Genomic DNA, 19,677 nt, shown 5'->3' with positions numbered 1-19,677 from the left:
AAAGCAAAGAAAAGATGGTTTTGTTTTGTGTTTTATTGAAAGCACTTTCCAGAAAGTGTAATTGTTTAGAATGAAGACAGAAGTAGGTAGGTAGGTTTCCATGTGTAATTGATGTGTAAGAATATTGCAGAATCTGCTGTGCTGTGTACTTTGTAAAAACCATGAGAAGGGCTGGCTGGCTGGCTGGCTGGCTGGCTGGAGAAGAAATGATAAATGTCCTTTTTTTTAACCATTCTCTCAGCCGGCCGTTTGGCGTATGATGTGTGGCAGAGCACTCTGGTACAGAGCGCCGCCAGTTCGAACCCCCACGTTCTCGCTGCCACGGCCCTAGCTTGGGGGGCAGGGATGCGCATTCGCGTTTCCCCTTTTGCCTTTTCCTGCTCCAGCCAAGTCCTCCGCCTGCTCCAGCCAAGTCCTCCGCCTGCTCGACATCTCTCCTATTACCTTTTATTACGCTTGCACTCATGCCTTTGCCTTTCACCACTTCAAAACTGCGCCTACTTCAATATTACCTTCATATGCTCTCTTTGCTTTTCGCCTTCCTCACTACACTAAGTACCATTTTTTAACGCTGTGTACTCACTCTTGCTAAGTACATGTGAACAGATCTTGAAGAAAAAAAACAAAACAAAACATACTTTTCTTTTCTCTTTAATTCAAACCACTTTACAGAAAGTACAATTGTTTACAATGAACAAAGGAGTAGGTAGGTTTCCAATGCTTAATTAGTGTGTAAGAATATTGCAGAATCTGCTGTGCTGTGTACTTTGGAAAAACCATGAGAAGGGCTGGCTGGCTGGCTGGCTGGCTGGCTGGAGAAGAAATGATAAATGTCCTTTTTTTTAACCATTCTCTCGGCCGGCCGTTTGGCGTATGATGTGTGGCAGAGCACTCTGGTACAGAGCGCCGCCAGTTCGAACCCCCACGATCTCGCTGCCACGGCCCTAGCTTGGGGGGCGGGGATGCGCATTCGCGTTTCCCCTTTTGCCTTTTCCTGCTCCAGCCAAGTCCTCCGCCTGCTCGACATCTCTCCTATTACCTTTTATTACGCTTGCACTCATGCCTTTGCCTTTCACCACTTCAAAACTGCGCCTACTTCAATATTACCCTCATATGCTCTCTTTGCTTTTCGCCTTCCTCACTACACTAAGTACCATTTTTTAACGCTGTGTACTCACTCTTGCTAAGTACATGTGAACAGATCTTGAAGAAAAAAAACAAAACAAAACATACTTTTCTTTTCTCTTTAATTCAAACCACTTTACAGAAAGTACAATTGTTTACAATGAACAAAGGAGTAGGTAGGTTTCCAATGCTTAATTAGTGTGTAAGAATATTGCAGAATCTGCTGTGCTGTGTACTTTGGAAAAACCATGAGAAGGGCTGGCTGGCTGAAGAAGAAATGATAAATGTCCTTTTTTTTCAAGCCTTCTCTCGGCCTGGCTTGGGGGGCGGGGAGACGTGCACTCGCCTTTCCTTTTTGCTTTTTCCTGCTCTTGCCAAGTCCTCTGCCGGCTCTACATCTCTCCTATTAGCTTTTATTAGGCTTGCACTCATGCCTTTGCCTTTCACCACTTCAAAAGTGCGACTACTTGAATATTACCTTGGTAGGCTCTCTTTGTTTTTGGCCTTCCTCACTACACCGTGAAGAGATGTTGAATAAAAAAAAGCAAAGAAAAGATGGTTTTGTTTTGTGTTTTATTGAAAGCACTTTCCAGAAAGTGTGATTGTTTAGAATGAAGACAGAAGTAGGTAGGTAGGTTTCCATGTGTAATTGATGTGTAAGAATATTGCAGAATCTGCTGTGCTGTGTACTTTGTAAAAACCATGAGAAGGGCTGGTTGGCTGGCTGGCTGTGTACTCACTCTTGCTAAGTACATGTGAACAGATCTTGAAGAAAAAAAACAAAACAAAACATACTTTTCTTTTCTCTTTAATTCAAACCACTTTACAGAAAGTACAATTGTTTACAATGAACAAAGGAGTAGGTAGGTTTCCAATGCTTAATTAGTGTGTAAGAATATTGCAGAATCTGCTGTGCTGTGTACTTTGGAAAAACCATGAGAAGGGCTGGCTGGCTGGCTGGCTGGCTGGCTGGAGAAGAAATGATAAATGTCCTTTTTTTTAACCATTCTCTCGGCCGGCCGTTTGGCGTATGATGTGTGGCAGAGCACTCTGGTACAGAGCGCCGCCAGTTCGAACCCCCACGATCTTGCTGCCACGGCCCTAGCTTGGGGGGCGGGGATGCGCATTCGCGTTTCCCCTTTTGCCTTTTCCTGCTCCAGCCAAGTCCTCCGCCTGCTCGACATCTCTCCTATTACCTTTTATTACGCTTGCACTCATGCCTTTGCCTTTCACCACTTCAAAACTGCGCCTACTTCAATATTACCTTCATATGCTCTCTTTGCTTTTCGCCTTCCTCACTACACTAAGTACCATTTTTTAACGCTGTGTACTCACTCTTGCTAAGTACATGTGAACAGATCTTGAAGAAAAAAAACAAAACAAAACATACTTTTCTTTTCTCTTTAATTCAAACCACTTTACAGAAAGTACAATTGTTTACAATGAACAAAGGAGTAGGTAGGTTTCCAATGCTTAATTAGTGTGTAAGAATATTGCAGAATCTGCTGTGCTGTGTACTTTGGAAAAACCATGAGAAGGGCTGGCTGGCTGGCTGGCTGGCTGGCTGGAGAAGAAATGATAAATGTCCTTTTTTTTAACCATTCTCTCGGCCGGCCGTTTGGCGTATGATGTGTGGCAGAGCACTCTGGTACAGAGCGCCGCCAGTTCGAACCCCCACGATCTCGCTGCCACGGCCCTAGCTTGGGGGGCGGGGATGCGCATTCGCGTTTCCCCTTTTGCCTTTTCCTGCTCCAGCCAAGTCCTCCGCCTGCTCCAGCCAAGTCCTCCGCCTGCTCGACATCTCTCCTATTAGCTTTTATTAGGCTTGCACTCATGCCTTTGCCTTTCACCACTTCAAAAGTGCGCCTACTTGAATATTACCTTGGTAGGCTCTCTTTGTTTTTGGCCTTCCTCACTACACCGTGAAGAGATGTTGAATAAAAAAAGCAAAGAAAAGATGGTTTTGTTTTGTGTTTTATTGAAAGCACTTTCCAGAAAGTGTAATTGTTTAGAATGAAGACAGAAGTAGGTAGGTAGGTTTCCATGTGTAATTGATGTGTAAGAATATTGCAGAATCTGCTGTGCTGTGTACTTTGTAAAAACCATGAGAAGGGCTGGCTGGCTGGCTGGCTGGCTGGCTGGAGAAGAAATGATAAATGTCCTTTTTTTTAACCATTCTCTCAGCCGGCCGTTTGGCGTATGATGTGTGGCAGAGCACTCTGGTACAGAGCGCCGCCAGTTCGAACCCCCACGTTCTCGCTGCCACGGCCCTAGCTTGGGGGGCGGGGATGCGCATTCGCGTTTCCCCTTTTGCCTTTTCCTGCTCCAGCCAAGTCCTCCGCCTGCTCCAGCCAAGTCCTCCGCCTGCTCGACATCTCTCCTATTACCTTTTATTACGCTTGCACTCATGCCTTTGCCTTTCACCACTTCAAAACTGCGCCTACTTCAATATTACCTTCATATGCTCTCTTTGCTTTTCGCCTTCCTCACTACACTAAGTACCATTTTTTAACGCTGTGTACTCACTCTTGCTAAGTACATGTGAACAGATCTTGAAGAAAAAAAACAAAACAAAACATACTTTTCTTTTCTCTTTAATTCAAACCACTTTACAGAAAGTACAATTGTTTACAATGAACAAAGGAGTAGGTAGGTTTCCAATGCTTAATTAGTGTGTAAGAATATTGCAGAATCTGCTGTGCTGTGTACTTTGTAAAAACCATGAGAAGGGCTGGCTGGCTGGCTGGCTGGCTGGAGAAGAAATGATAAATGTCCTTTTTTTTAACCATTCTCTCAGCCGGCCGTTTGGCGTATGATGTGTGGCAGAGCACTCTGGTACAGAGCTCCGCCAGTTCGAACCCCCACGATCTCGCTGCCACGGCCCTATCTTGGGGGGCGGGGATGCGCATTCGCGTTTCCCCTTTTGCCTTTTCCTGCTCCAGCCAAGTCCTCCGCCTGCTCGACATCTCTCCTATTACCTTTTATTACGCTTGCACTCATGCCTTTGCCTTTCACCACTTCAAAACTGCGCCTACTTCAATATTACCTTTGAAGGAAATTGCCGTCCCGGGTTTCCTCCGTGGCGTGAGCGATAAGCAGAGTTTTGTCCTTTCCTTCTAAGATTCCTAATTATTTAAAGTAACACTCAGGTATGCCGTTCAGCTGGGTTAGTTACAGCGCCGGGAGCAGCTTGGGAGAACAAGGAAACACAGACTGCTTCAGGTTGCCTTCCCAAATCAACTCAAAGGTTTATTTGATACACAGCAGTTTATATAGAGGAAAAAAGGTTCGTGTGTCAGCTTTCCCAGTTCAAACCGGTACAGACCAAATAAGGAAACGTCTTCCTGCCTTCTGAGCAAAGTATCCCTTGTGTAGTTTATCAGTTCAGCTATAATTTATGATCATCCCAGCAAAATACACTCCTAGACATAGAATACAGAGTTCTTTCATCAGTGAATTCTGAAACAAACCACCTAGCCTTTAACGAGCCTTTTCCAGGAGATAAAGAAAAAGGGAGGATGGGAGTAAGGAAGTGGTCTCATCTCTGTGGTGTTTTTGACCTTCTGGTACCAGCTTGTGAGTCTTACACATTAATTCTTGGGTCACAGAGAAAGAGAAAAACAACTAGTAGATCGGCCTTATTGAGTAACAGTTTTCCTGTATAAAACAATATCCTGTAAATGCTTACCGTGGTATCAAAATATCATAACAACCTTCATATGCTCTCTTTGCTTTTCGCCTTCCTCACTACACTAAGTACCATTTTTTAACGCTGTGTACTCACTCTTGCTAAGTACATGTGAACAGATCTTGAAGAAAAAAAACTAAACAAAACATACTTTTCTTTTCTCTTTAATTCAAACCACTTTACAGAAAGTACAATTGTTTACAATGAACAAAGGAGTAGGTAGGTTTCCAATGCTTAATTAGTGTGTAAGAATATTGCAGAATCTGCTGTGCTGTGTACTTTGGAAAAACCATGAGAAGGGTTGGCTGGCTGAAGAAGAAATGATAAATGTCCTTTTTTTTCAAGCCTTCTCTCGGCCTGGCTTGGGGGGCGGGGAGACGTGCACTCGCCTTTCCTTTTTGCTTTTTCCTGCTCTTGCCAAGTCCTCTGCCGGCTCTACATCTCTCCTATTAGCTTTTATTAGGCTTGCACTCATGCCTTTGCCTTTCACCACTTCAAAAGTGCGACTACTTGAATATTACCTTGGTAGGCTCTCTTTGTTTTTGGCCTTCCTCACTACACCGTGAAGAGATGTTGAATAAAAAAAAGCAAAGAAAAGATGGTTTTGTTTTGTGTTTTATTGAAAGCACTTTCCAGAAAGTGTGATTGTTTAGAATGAAGACAGAAGTAGGTAGGTAGGTTTCCATGTGTAATTGATGTGTAAGAATATTGCAGAATCTGCTGTGCTGTGTACTTTGTAAAAACCATGAGAAGGGCTGGTTGGCTGGCTGGCTGTGTACTCACTCTTGCTAAGTACATGTGAACAGATCTTGAAGAAAAAAAACAAAACAAAACATACTTTTCTTTTCTCTTTAATTCAAACCACTTTACAGAAAGTACAATTGTTTACAATGAACAAAGGAGTAGGTAGGTTTCCAATGCTTAATTAGTGTGTAAGAATATTGCAGAATCTGCTGTGCTGTGTACTTTGGAAAAACCATGAGAAGGGCTGGCTGGCTGGCTGGCTGGCTGGAGAAGAAATGATAAATGTCCTTTTTTTTTAAACGTTCTCTCGGCCGGCCGTTTGGAAGAAACAAATCACAAAACCCCAAACATGTACACAGTCATCCAGGACACACATACACACACATATACATATATATATACACTCTGCACAGTTATGTGTTAAAAATACAGTAGATCAGGTCCATCAGTCAGAACCGGAGCCTGGAGACGTCTGAGACAAAGTTTTTGTAGCTCTTTGTCGACGTTCCTCATAATATTTCTAAAAAAACAGAAAAGCGAGAAAACAAACATCGTTAGGCCAACAGTGTGATTTTGTGTGCTGAATCGTGTATATGTATGTGCGTGCGTACCTGCAGGTTGTCGTAGTGTTTCTGGCTGCAGCAGTGGAGTTCCTTGGCGGTCTTCTCATTCAGGCAGAAAACAGAGCAGATGTTACAGAAAAATCCTGATTTAGGGACCACAAACTCCTGACCTGCAGAGAAGCAGAAACAGGAAGATTAGACAAGTATTAACAACACATTTGAATTTAGAGTGTGTGTGTCTGACCGATGGGGCTGTTAGGGTTGAACTGAGGCAGTCTGAAATCTGCTACAACACACGGAGACTGAGAGCGAGATGGCTTTGCCTCAGGTCCGACAAGCTCCCTCCTGCGTTTACCCACAACTGAAAATGAAAAGAGCGACACGTTAATCATCAACAAATCTGCTACAGGAGCCACTGGGTTTATAAAATATTTAAACATTCAATTATAACTCAATAATAATTGAACAAATGATTTCGATTTACTTGAAAAGCTGAAACCTTCATCGGCCACTTTATTAGGTACACCTGTTTGACTGCTCATTAATGTGACTCTCTAATCAGCCAATCACATGGCAGCAACTTAGTGATTTAGGTATGTAGACATGGTCAGATGACCTGCTGAAATTCAAACTGAGCATCAGAATGAAGAAGAAAAATAATTTAAGTCACTTAAACGTGGCATGTTTGCTGATCTTAGCATTTCAAAAACTGCTGATCTGCTGGGATTTTCCCACAGAAGCATCTCTAGGGTTTACATAAAATCGTCTGAAACAGAAAATATCCAGTGAGTGGCAGTTCCCTGGAGGAAATGCATTTTTGAGTTTAGAGGAGAATGAAATAACTGCTTCACGCTGACCGGAAGGCCAGAGCAAGCCAAACAACCACTTATTACAATGCACAAGAGTATCTCTGAACGCACAGCACATCCAACACTGAAGCAGATGAGCTACAGCAGCAGAAGACCACACTGGGTTCGACTTCTCTAAGCTAAGAACGCAAAACTGAGGGTACAATTCACACAGGCTCAGCAACGCTGTAAAATAAAAACGCTGCCTGGTCTGTTGAATCTCAGTTTCTGCTGTGACATTAGGATGGTAGGGTCAGAAATCTTGGATCCATCCTGCCTTGTATCAAAATCTCAGGCTGGTGATGGTGTGGGATATAGTCATCGCACCAACGGAGCTTTTTTTAACCACCACATATGTAAAATATATTACTACCACCAGGCTGAATGTCTGTAGCACAGTGAGGAGCACAAATATGAGATCAGAGCCATAAAATATCACAACTTTTCTTTTTATATTCACTTTACTGTGTTTTGGCTGTCAGAGCGGTGTATTTTGCTGATTTAAAGCAGCTCTTTGTACCTTTAATGTCGGCCATGCTCCATCCATCATTCTCCTCTCCCTCCTGTGTCTCGTCATCAGGACACTTGGGCTCTGGCTGCTGTCCAGCAGGGGCGGCTGCAGCATCGGGCTGGGTCACTGCCTCCTCCTCGGTCCTCTGGCTCTCCGCCTGGCAGTCACCTTTGGTCACTGCATCAGTCGATTCTGCGGTCTTCTTGGTTTTCATTTTGAGGTTAACTTTGTTGTCACCAGAGTCTTGCAGACGCTGTTTCAGGCTCTTCAAACGGAATTTAAAAGCAAAGATGCCAGTAGGTTACCACGAAAAGAGGTTTGTTGTCACAAAATGTTCATGTGAAATAAGAAATTCCATTTCAAATTCCTAATCTAGAGTTGCTTATATCTAAATCACATTCTTCTCTTTTTGCATCTTTGGGAACTGTTTACTATAGACGACCTTGAGGAGTGTATGGTATATTTGACTCTGCCACTAAACCTGAAAAAGAAAGATACTCACGACTCAATACGTCCAGCTTTACTCCTATGAAGAGGAGAGAAAAAAGCACAAGGTCAGACAGACATGAAGACACTTTAAAGAAAATGAACAAACACAGTGTAAAATAAATTTCCTCTTTTTCTCACTTCTGATTGTGGGACACACTTACCAAGCAGATAAATAGTCCTTGGTGACTTTGCTCTCCATCACCTGTGTTAATCCACCAGGTTCGGCCATCTCAATGCATATCTGAGAGAACAGAACGGATATTTGAGCAACACAGTGGTACTCAATGGGTGCGCTACAGGCACGATTTGTATTGTACAGGGCGATAAAGAATTTGTCCTGGCGAGTTTCTCTACTGCCCTGTACGATAGTACAAGGCAAAGAAAAAAAAATCTTGGGGTTTTAAACTTGCAAATGGGAAATAAGTGCAAACATATTTCTATACTTTTGCAAAGTTTTTGATTGAACAATAAAACCACTGAGCAAGAAACACTAAAAGAATAACTTAGCGCTGCCTCAAACTGCAGGGATCTCCCCTGCTCGATGGGCCAGGACAAAAGGCTGAACAGGTCATAAGATTACTACTTGGTTGAGAACTTGCTGCATTTCAGGCAGTCCTTCTTCACCAGTGTTTGCAAAGGCATGTCAAATTCAGATTGCCTGCCGCAGGGACTGTCTGTACATGGAATATTTAAACTTGCTCAACTCGTGTTAAAAAAACACAAAGTCTCCTTCAGACTCATTTAAAATGTTTCTCAATATGAAAAGAACAGCAGACACCATGACAAGCCTTGCAGCCTTCTGTAAAACATAAAAAAGTTGCACGTGTTTATGAAATCGTACCCTGTTGGCAAGCGGCAAGAATCTGACAAAAGCAGCGATGGACGCCACCACTTCCATGATCATCATGACAAGGTCCACATTCACCTCGGAGACCTCCACACTCAGCAGCCGGTCCTCCAGAGACTCCGACTCTGGAACATGCTGAAAAACAACCAGCGTTAAGATCAGGGAGACCCGAGCCTGCTGCTTTTACAAGACAGATTTATGTGACTGCTGACTTACAGTGGTGCTCCATTTCATCATGCTTCTATACATGCTCTCCTGTGAAAAGAGCAGAAGATGAAAGGGGATTACATCAATCACTGATCCTCTGTTTGTACAATAAATACTGAATAACTCTCCTCCTGCTTAGAGTGTTTTTAATGTTCTATTGACCACATTTAATAAGATAAATATTGGACTCCACTGTAAGTGAGAAGTGACTCGATCCTGGTTTGCATCTTTGTGGCAAAGGATTCATACTTCAGGACAGTAACGACACAACATATAACCAAGGTTTTGCAGGAACTATTTGATGCTATTTGAGTCTCAGTGTCAGGTCTGACGGTGCCCCGACCGGCGACCTGTGTGTATGTGTGTGTTTGTTCTCCTCTCTCTCGCTCTGTTTTTTCCTCTCCTGCTCCGCTGCGATTGTTACGCGGTCGCGTAGCAATGGGAGATCTCCGAGCCGGAAGTGCTGCCGCTCTGACCTGCTGTCCCACCTGCGACTGATTCCTCGCCAGCTGCTGCCAATCATCCACCGTCGTTGGCAGAGCTATTTAATGGTGTGGCTGAGTGACAGACAGCGCTGGAGTATTGCACCAAGCCTGGTAGTGACTCGAGCTCAGCAAGGGTAAAGCAAGTGTTTGATAGCGGAGGGAGGCTAATCGTGGCTGTTTTGCCTTTTCCCAGGAAGCGAACGAGACGGAAGGAGAGACGTCACTGATTCACGGGAGTTGTGTGGACACACGAGGAGAGACGGGGAGAGGAGCACTGAAGGGACTTGCACTATGGATAACTGTGGATTGGCTTCACTGTAAATAAAGACACTGTTCAACTTTAACGAGAGGTCCGCGTCTGGGTTCACTAACTCACCATCCTTAACACTCAGTGACTTTCCGCAACAGTTGTCAGACCTCAATTCCTCTTAACATGTAGCTGTGGAGAGAGTTCTCAGAAAGCTCCTGAATAGCTAGCCCACAAGGAAACTTGAGATGGGAAACGCTGAAGCTTGAAGGTTAGCAGCGACTGAAGTTTCAAAATAAGTAAGGGCATTACTTAATAGTCAGTAAAACACTCTATAACCTATGTCTGGGTCTTTAAAGTTTACACGCGGCTGACTTCACAAGGAGCTCTGTGGAAATTTAAAGTGGTGGCGGAATGACGTGGGTTGTCGCCTATGAACAGAAAAGTGGATAAAGTTCATGCAGCTTTTGTGCTGCTGTTGCAAAAAGGAACAAATACAGACAAAGTAACAATAAATAGTTGATTTGAAATTCATGCATATTTTTAGCTTTTCCATTTCTTATTCAGATATTTATCAATAAGTGACTTATATGTATGTATATATTGTATATATTGTGCTATTCCTTACTTCTTGTATCTGTCTTTGTTACTGTTTGTACTGTAACCAATATATTTCCCCTAGGGATCAATAAAGTATTCTCATTCTATTCATATTAGCCCAGAGAAGGATGATGCTGTGCTCACTCCTTAGAGGAGAAATCTGTTTTGATTGGGATCTGAATAGTTTGAGTGAAACAGGAGCATGCCCCTGATTTAACAGCCCCCGATTGCTCCATTTTCATACCTCACTTGTACCAGGAAGCATGTCTTGTAAAACAATGTGGATTCTGAGCGTCCACTCTCCAACAGTAACTGGATTTTTAAGGTAATCCCTGGCGAAATCGCAGCACGCATCCCAGCTGTTAAAAAACACAAAGGCCTGGAGGGGAAAAATGATGCAGAGGAAACATTCAATATTAATCATTAAATTGAATTCAATTTGCAAATGCAAATTTCTCTGTATCAGCCTGCTGGGTCTACTCCTCACCCTCCTCTGCAGTGATAAAACAATTATTTTGTAGTACAGAGTCTGAACAGTCTGATCAGGGACGTAACGCCACACCAGCTTGGTGACATCCTCCTGTCTGTAGTTTCCTTCTGGCAAACCGGTCAACATGATTGTGGAGAACGTAGAACCTTGAGATTGGGCTTTCTGCAAGACACAAGGTTCAAGAACCAAAGTTTATTTGAAGAGAAACTTTGCGGTACTTTTTAAAAAATATATATTATTATTATTACTGACCACATAGAGAAGACAAAATGAAACCAAGTTTAGCAGAAAAAAAGAAATGTGGTTTTTGAGGTGAGTATTTGGAAAAATGGACACCTCTTGGTATTTACTCAAGGATTCCTGATTTTTAATGTTTACAATGATCCAGTAATATCAATGTTTTGGCTTTTATTTGAACTTTAAGCACCTTTACAGATACCCAAGGTATCATAGACATCAGAAAAACAATGATTAGTGGGTTAGATCAAATGCCAGACTGAAAAAGTGCAGTTTAAGTAATGGCTCTGGTTCATGTGTCTGGGGCAGAGACAAGCAGAAGGAAATTGACCACTGATGGAGCAAAGATTTCTGGAGGGGCCAGAAAAGAGGTCAGAGAGATAATAAGGCAAATGAGCATCAAAGGATTTGTGGGAACCAGAATCACAGTGTTAGTGGATAAAAGTTGAGGGAATGTGTCACAATGATTTATTGTGAACAACAATAAATCAGCAGTTTTGTCTGCACTTTATCCACAGCCCAGGGGAGAACTGAAAAATCTATTCACGAGTGTTTCACAAACAGAAAGCGAAAGAAAGGTCTTACCAGATGACCTTCCATTAACTTAACCCATCTTTTTTTTTCATTTAAATCATCTTTGTTTAAAATCCCATTTAAAAAACACTTACGCAGTGAGGTACATCCACACTGTGGTATTTTCAGCCTTGACAATTTGTGGCCGGTGGCCCGTTTCAGAAGGCTGTACCAAACGCCAAGGCGATCAGCATCACGAAGAGACTGAAATTCGATAAACACCTGAAACACAAGAAAGAAAATGTATTCTGAACATTTTACCTTCACATTGTAAATGTTAGAAAATAAGTGCTAAGCACACGTGGAAAGAGTGAACTAAGTACAGCTTTACTGTGGAGTTCACTGGATTCAAAAGTCAGAAATCCTGGCTCAATGATGCACTGGAGCCATGCTCAACATGACCCCTGCACTAATGCTGTAATGTGATAAATACTAGTGCGCATGAGCATATGAAGAATTGCTCAGCGAGCAGCTTATCGGCAGTCTCTCTTTACTATCGCTATAGTTTTGCAGTTGTGCTTTCCTCAAGATAAGTAGCATCCAAATCTAGACACATTATCTCTTTGTAAGGATGGATTTATGAAGGTTGGTGCATGTCCTTTAGTTTGGTGTGGTTAATCTGTCAATTTTTCTGTATGGTTAAGATTACACTTACACAAGCACATATCTCATACAGCCTTTCACAGACTTCTAACACATGCACTTGTTGGCATTTATGAGTGTGTTTATACCTTGTTGAGAAGAGGCAGGTAGTTTCTTACACAATCCATTTTTTTCAAAGCTTCTCTGAGATCCCGGGACTCGCCTGGCGAGATGTTCCTGATGTAGATTAATCGTGCTCCATTGTCAGTCACTTGCTGCTTCGAGAAAACCGGGTATGTCCCCATTTTTCAAGGTGTTTCGACTTGGATGTGAGTGCTTCCAGTTATGACTTTATACTCTGACCAATAAATCTAAAGGTATTCTAGTGCAGTCTTTGTTTCTGAGATATGTGCGTTACTTACATAGGATAGCCGTTTCATCAGAGACTTATAAAACTCAAGCTGAAAGGAAAAAAACAGTTCAAAATCATTACATCACTTCGGATTCGGTTCGATTTATTTCAGCTTAAAGGTATTTTTTTTCTACAAAAAGAAATATTTTTTTACATTTATAATCACACTTTAAATAAACAAGCAGAAACAAATATTTTCAAATAATTTTAATAACATCTGTCACAACAGTAGATTGCATTATCTACACACAGTGCTTACCGGCGTCATTAAAATGTTGCCCTTCTCAACCTGCAGTCGAAGTTTAGACCCATTGAGAATAAAATCATGATTTTCTGATACTAGCACGATGTTTTTAGCTGCCACTGCTGTCGGCATGAGGGCAAAAGCCTGAAGGAAAAACAAACCACCAAACACTGATTTGTACTGCATAACCATGAAGACAGGCACTCACAAAATATGTATTAACACTAGGAAGGCCCAGAGCCCAGCCATTTGGCTTTTCTACCTTTAAAACCCGGAGAGCAGCCAAATGGCTGGTAGGCTTTTAGCTAAGCTTTAGCTTCAGGCAAGTGGAAGCTAAATTGGCTAGTCATTCATATGTAAATTGGGTTGTTACCTGGGAATTCTGGAGGGAGGGGAGTGGGGGTGTGTGGATGAGGGGGTGGGGGAGCTGCTAAAAGCGGTGAGCTTCCTTTTGTTTCATCTTGATGCATTCTCAATCATCCAGGGAAACAAATCTCCAAAAGTCACCAACTTGGAGTGTTTCAGTTTGCCATCTTAGGGAGAAATCAACACACATGGGTGTATGTCCTTTGTTGCTGAGATTTATTGATAAAAACAGTACAAAAAATCAACCATTTGTACACATTTTTACAAATAATTATAAAAAGTGAGTGAGTACATTTCAACATTTTCAGCAATCACTCACAATCCTGGCACTGCCATGGTATCTGTAGTCTGCATTTACCACATGTGTATCTGTTGCAGTGAACACATCGCACAGTGGCATGATTGTTCTTGCAATTGTGTTTGACCTGACACATGGCTCTTTTTCCAGGGCTCGGTGTGGAGGGTTGTGTCAAAGGCAACTGTTCTTTTCTTGCCTTCTTCGCAGCTACATGAGAGTGAGCTAACTCCCTTGCAAGCTCCACCAGGAAGTCCACCCGTCTTTCCTTCGTCCCGGAGCATGCTTGATACAGCACATGTGCATTCAGTGCTGCCATGTCAATCATGTTATAAAACACGGCAACTGGCCAGCGCCGTGTTCCTCTGCGGACAGTGTACTCCCGAACCATCTGGTCCATCACATCCACGCCACACTTTGTTTTGTTGTAAAGGGTGACAGTGTTTGGCTTCCTTTTGGTAGTGTTATCAGTCTGAACCACGCCGTGCATGCTGCTAAGAATATAGACTGTCTTCTTCCGTTTGGCCGCATACGCCGTCAGCGTGGCAGCAGAGGTTGAAGGAATGGAGAGTTTAAATGTTAGTTGTAAACAGCTATATCATATAATAACTGCAGCTGTAGCTGTGATCAGACATCCCCCTGCAGGCCCTGAAGCTGAGCTCTGAGGTCCTCACAAACCTGCTGGAGCCAGCTTCCATCCTGGGGAGCACGTTTTTGTGTTTCAGCGCGGGGCGAGGCACAAAACCCAGATGGTCCAGATGGACCAGATGGTTCGGGAGTACACTGTCCGCAGAGGAACACGGCGCTGGCCAGTTGCCGTGTTTTATAACATGATTGACATGGCAGCACTGAATGCACATGTGCTGTATCAAGCATGCTCCGGGACGAAGGAAAGACGGGTGGACTTCCTGGTGGAGCTTGCAAGGGAGTTAGCTCACTCTCATGTAGCTGCGAAGAAGGCAAGAAAAGAACAGTTGCCTTTGACACAACCCTCCACACCGAGCCCTGGAAAAAGAGCCATGTGTCAGGTCAAACACAATTGCAAGAACAATCATGCCACTGTGCGATGTGTTCACTGCAACAGATACACATGTGGTAAATGCAGACTACAGATACCATGGCAGTGCCAGGATTGTGAGTGATTGCTGAAAATGTTGAAATGTACTCACTCACTTTTTATAATTATTTGTAAAAATGTGTACAAATGGTTGATTTTTTGTACTGTTTTTATCAATAAATCTCAGCAACAAAGGACATACACCCATGTGTGTTGATTTCTCCCTAAGATGGCAAACTGAAACACTCCAAGTTGGTGACTTTTGGAGATTTGTTTCCCTGGATGATTGAGAATGCATCAAGATGAAACAAAAGGAAGCTCACCGCTTTTAGCAGCTCCCCCACCCCCTCATCCACACACCCCCACTCCCCTCCCTCCAGAATTCCCAGGTAACAACCCAATTTACATATGAATGACTAGCCAATTTAGCTTCCACTTGCCTGAAGCTAAAGCTTAGCTAAAAGCCTACCAGCCATTTGGCTGGTGGCGGGTTTTAAAGGTAGAAAGGTAGAAGCCTGGGACTGCCAGTGTTAACTAACTAAATGTTAGTTAGGTCATCTTACAAAAGAGATTTAGAGCGCCATTAAAATGAAGGTCATAACCCAGCCCAATGCAAACTGGTGCTTACCATGCGTGCCTGTGGTATAACGTAGATCGTGTCGTCGTAATACTCAAATCGGTGTCGAGTGAGCAGACCGGCGATGTCCTCCTCTGCATAACAGCCATCGTGATACTCTGGCAGGTTGCTTATTAACAGCACCTTGTAATCAAGCGAAACAAGCTGTGCAAACGAAAAGAATTTCAGGATCAGTTTACAATTCCAGACAGAAATCTGAAAAATGCAAACATTAACTTATAAACCTCACTTTGAGCACTGTCTACAACTATGAACACAATCAGGTACCTATTACAAAATGTTTCTGATGCTAATTTTCCTTTACTTCTTTTTTTCTTTCTTTTTTTCACGTAGTGCAGCTCTACCTTGACTCACTGACAAAAAAGGCAGTAAGAGTCAGCTATGAAAGTACTTTTCATTTAAGGTGGATCCATAAACAGTGATAACTGATTCACAAAAGGCAATGTGTAAACAGCACTATTGCACATGTCAAACTTGGGAAGGAAAAACCTTTTTAAGCACTCAAAACCACCATGTCCTGGATGACTGAGCATATAATTTGAACATGTTAAACTAGCTTTTCAATAAAGGACTTTTAGTATGTGTTAGTACATGAGATAATTGTTTTATTACAATACTAAATTGGTAACCAAGAATAGTGCAATTCTATTGGTGTCTATACTGACTACAAAATCTCTGGTATTGTGACACCCCTAGTGAATTTTTAACATTTTTCTACATTTACACCTACTTGAGCGTCACCTGACAATGAGATATAACCCAACTACAAACTTGTAAAACAAATTGAACTATTTCAGATCAAAACTTAACCACTTTGATAAAGCATGTTTTTCTTACAGTGTTTTTTTAATGTTACCTTTGAATTGGGAAGTTTGACTGTCTTGAGACAACCTGTGAAGTGCAGAGCAAAAGAAAAACAAAAAAATAATTATAAAATAGAAAATATCTTCACATTGAGAAATCTTTCATACAGATCTTTGGGGATTTCTTACGGATTCTTTCTGGACGCAGTTGCTCTTGTATCCGCTCCCAAAATGTTGGGTGGGTAACAGCGACCGGCTGATCCTTTGAGATCTTCTCTGCAGTCACAGAGTCTTGGAATAGAGGAAATGTAGTTAAGTTCAATAGTGGTAGTTTAGATAGGATGCAAATTACCCAGCTGATCTAAATACAAATCTGCGTGGTTGAGGCCGTTTCTGCTTTGGAAGCCAAGACTTTTGGCTCACCGTCAACTGCAGCACCTTTAATTGGTTCAACAGCCTCCGTAGCCTTGGCTGTATTTTTAGGTGCCACTGCAGCTTCCTTACAAACACACACACACACACACAACGAACATACATTAGTTTGTATTACTACCAAAACTGTTAAGTTACTACATTCACACTAAAAATCATACATGAGCACTTGTCATGAGCTTACAAGTATTTACAGACAAGTTGGAGTCTTCCATGCAAACTACAAGCAACTGTGGCAACTTGCAAGCAACCAGTGCGATTCCAAGGATGTTTTCAGTACAATGTGTATATATAGATTTAAAAAATGCATAATGCAACACAGCAAAATAAAAACAAAGTACAGTTTGTATGCTTTCATAGCATTAGACTTGAGCGGAAGCTTTCTGACATGGGGATGACTATATAAAAGCTCAGTATAATCCAAAGTAACTATGAATTTGAGGGGTGCGAGACTGTAGAAGAAATGTAAGGATAACCAACTGACTTTAAACCGCATAATGAATGCAGGACTACAACCGTGAACGGACAGTATATTTATAGAGAATTGTAGCTACGGTGCATAAATATCTATCTTAGATTGCAGAAGCAAACCAGGAGACAAACAGGAGAGGAACTTTCTCTAGATTCACAAGTAGGTCAATGAACTCATCCATCTATAACAGTGACAGGGGCGGACCTAGAAGGGTGGCATGGGGTGGCAAGTGTCACCCTAAAATGATCCCTTGCCACCCCAAGTGCCACCCCAGTTTTGCATATGACAGTGTTGTTTATTAAAATAAGATAGCATTAACAGTTTGAGTGTAGTTACAGTCAACAGTGAATATAAATGCTAAAACTGAAAATATTGCATAGTGTTACCCCCCTCCACCATTAACAAATGGTTCAGCCCATAGCAGGACCGGCTTTTTTCTTGTTTTCAGTAGCAAGCGATGCTTATGATTGTGCCAGAGCACATTCTGAACAACACCATGGGAATTTGGCTTTTTACACAGGTGGGTGGATGTTACACTCTGGAAATGGAAGGAAGGTGAGTGTTATTAACCCTCTGTGGTCTACGGACACGCTGCACCTCCAAATCACATGACTGATGTAAGCTGACACAGCAACAAGCTGCAGCCATGCTGAGTTTCTATTTCAGCCACATTGAAAATTCGGACTTCAAAGTTTTTAAATTTCAATTACAGGCCAGTAAATCCAGAGTTATGATAATATATATAAGCCACGCTTTTTTCTAAATACTGTCGTCACGTTTTTGTGTGTGTTTTAAGCATTCTGTAAGGACAGCACGAAAACAGTAAAGAAAGAAAAAAAGCCACCACTTTCCTAAATGTACCATGTCGACCAATTAAAAAAAACAGTCAACGCGTGGGATTTGATTGTTTAGGAAGAGGGAAAAGTTTTAGGAGTGACGGTAACGGCAGCGAGACAGAGCAAGCAAGTGAGAGAGAGAGAGCGAGAGAGTTTTTAGATGTGGGAGATTTGTGACGTTTAGTGTGGAGTGTTTACTTAGTGTGTTGTGTTGTGTAGTTGTTCTGTTGTGTAGTCGTTTTGTTTTGTGTGTCAGGTAGGGCACTAATGAATGTCACAAAGGCACATTTGCAATGTAAACACTGTCACTAAGTAGAAAACCAGCGGAGTGATACAGCTGCTGTTATCAGGCCTGCAGGTTTATCCCTGTGCTGTTCTCTGTCTTTTGGTGGACAAACTTTTTTTTACTGGCACACATCATTTGTGGGGCATCTTATTGCGACACCTAATTGTTCTCTCATTTTAGTTGTAGCAATATTTTTAAATTCTTATACAAAATGAAAAAGAAAACAAAAACGGCAGGTGTATTGGCTGCATTTTTAGATAAATAGTTGTTTATGTTTACAAAATGTACAATTTATATTTGCATTTCAAGTTATAAAAATATACTGTGTTTTTTTTTACAGTAAAAAAATACTACTAGGATTTTAAGTTCTTTGTGTGATTTCAGATCAGTAATACTAATGCAGTATGTCAGTGAAAAAAACAACTAAATTCAGTTGAGCTGAAAAGAATGACACCAAACAAGGCAAGGGGAAAAAATAAAATGAAACAATCTGAGGGTGAAATACAAACGTCAACTCAAAAGGAGTCAAAAATGGCCGATTGTATTTCAGACCTCAGTGGGTTAATCCAACAAATCATGAAAAATTAGGTTTAAATTTTTGTTCATGACAGTGCAGATTTCTGACATTTTGTGTCATTTAAGCTGTAACAATGTGACTGTTTTCTAACAGTGTGAAACATAAGTTAGACTTGTGTTGGTAAATGAACCGCCCCATGTTGTGTAGCTTTCTGGATTTTATACTTGTTGGGCTACATATTTATTTATTATACAGGCTATACAGAAACTCACATGTTTTATGTAACTAAAGTGTGTAATTATGTGGGCTACAGACAATAATTAAGTTCTAGACTATATTTATATGAAAAACGTGTATACTTACTGCATTTGAATTATTCTAATCATATGTAACCACTATGGAGTGCCAGGACTGCCATAATGAATTAATTAAATACACCATTAAATAATTAATTAAATGTGTCAATAATTAATTAAAATGTGAAATACATAAATAATTAATTTTATGTATTTCACATTTTAATTAATTATTGACACATTTAATTAATCAATTATTGACACATTTAACTAATTATTTATGTATTTCACATTTTAATTAATTAATTATGTATTTCACATTTTAATTAATTATTGACACATTTAATTAATCAATTGACACATTTAATTAATTATTTATGTATTTCACATTTTAATTATTGACACATTTAATTAATTAATTATTGACACATTTAATTAATTAATTATTGACACATTTAATTAATTAATTATTGACACATTTAATTAATTATTTATTGACACATTTAATTAATTATTTATGTATTTCACATTTTAATTAATTATTGACACATTTAATTAATTAATTATTGACACATTTAATTAATTAATTATTGACACATTTAATTAATTAATTATTGACACATTTAATTAATTAATTATTGACACATTTAATTAATTAATTATTGACACATTTTAATTAATTATTGACACATTTTAATTAATTATTGACACATTTTAATTAATTATTTATGTATTTCACATTTTAATTAATTATTGACACATTTAATTAATTATTTAATGATATATTT

General features: G+C 40.8%; 1 protein-coding gene and 1 long non-coding RNA gene across 3 annotated transcripts; both read right to left on the bottom strand.

Annotated features, from left to right (window-relative positions):
* Window positions 1–5,648: 5,648 nt before the first annotated feature.
* On the bottom strand, window positions 5,649–10,751 carry LOC145430479 (uncharacterized). 2 transcript variants are annotated; one of them, XM_080305649.1, is made up of 6 exons: window positions 8,130–8,209; window positions 7,982–8,005; window positions 7,489–7,744; window positions 6,365–6,481; window positions 6,169–6,290; window positions 5,649–6,077 (listed from the first exon to the last, which is right to left on the bottom strand). In XM_080305649.1, exons 3-6 carry the CDS (start codon window positions 7,691–7,693, stop codon window positions 6,003–6,005), a joined length of 519 nt encoding a protein of 172 aa, XP_080161775.1. In that variant the 5' UTR covers window positions 7,694–7,744; window positions 7,982–8,005; window positions 8,130–8,209; the 3' UTR covers window positions 5,649–6,002. The 2 variants fall into 2 exon arrangements, with proteins under 2 accessions (XP_080161775.1, XP_080161776.1); XM_080305650.1 differs by lacking the exons at window positions 5,649–6,077; window positions 6,169–6,290; window positions 6,365–6,481 and adding exons at window positions 8,810–8,950; window positions 9,032–9,070; window positions 10,599–10,751 and having other exon boundaries at window positions 7,604–7,744.
* A 118-nt stretch (window positions 10,752–10,869) lies between these two features.
* Window positions 10,870–13,037, bottom strand: LOC145430478 (uncharacterized). The gene is made up of 4 exons (XR_013911051.1): window positions 12,908–13,037; window positions 12,386–12,697; window positions 11,750–11,876; window positions 10,870–11,006 (listed from the first exon to the last, which is right to left on the bottom strand). It is a non-coding gene; the product is annotated as an uncharacterized LOC145430478 (long non-coding RNA).
* Between the last annotated feature and the right edge of the window lie 6,640 nt (window positions 13,038–19,677).

This window comes from Astatotilapia calliptera, chromosome 8, assembly GCF_964374335.1.
Source record: "Astatotilapia calliptera chromosome 8, fAstCal68.1, whole genome shotgun sequence".
NCBI lineage: Eukaryota > Metazoa > Chordata > Actinopteri > Cichliformes > Cichlidae > Astatotilapia > Astatotilapia calliptera.
This window is presented reverse-complemented; position numbering and strand designations above follow the sequence as displayed.

What these genes read in the sequence shown, in the direction of transcription:
- LOC145430479 (XM_080305649.1), bottom strand. Translation starts at nt 7,693, where the DNA reads ATGAAAACCAAGAAGACCGCAGAATCGACTGATGCAGTGACCAAAGGT. An exon ending in CAACCCTAACAGCCCCATCG is followed by an intron (nt 6,291 to 6,364) that starts GTCAGACACACA and finishes GCTTCTCTGCAG; the next exon opens with GTCAGGAGTTTGTGGTCCCT. An exon ending in AACACTACGACAACCTGCAG is followed by an intron (nt 6,078 to 6,168) that starts GTACGCACGCAC and finishes CTGTTTTTTTAG; the next exon opens with AAATATTATGAGGAACGTCG.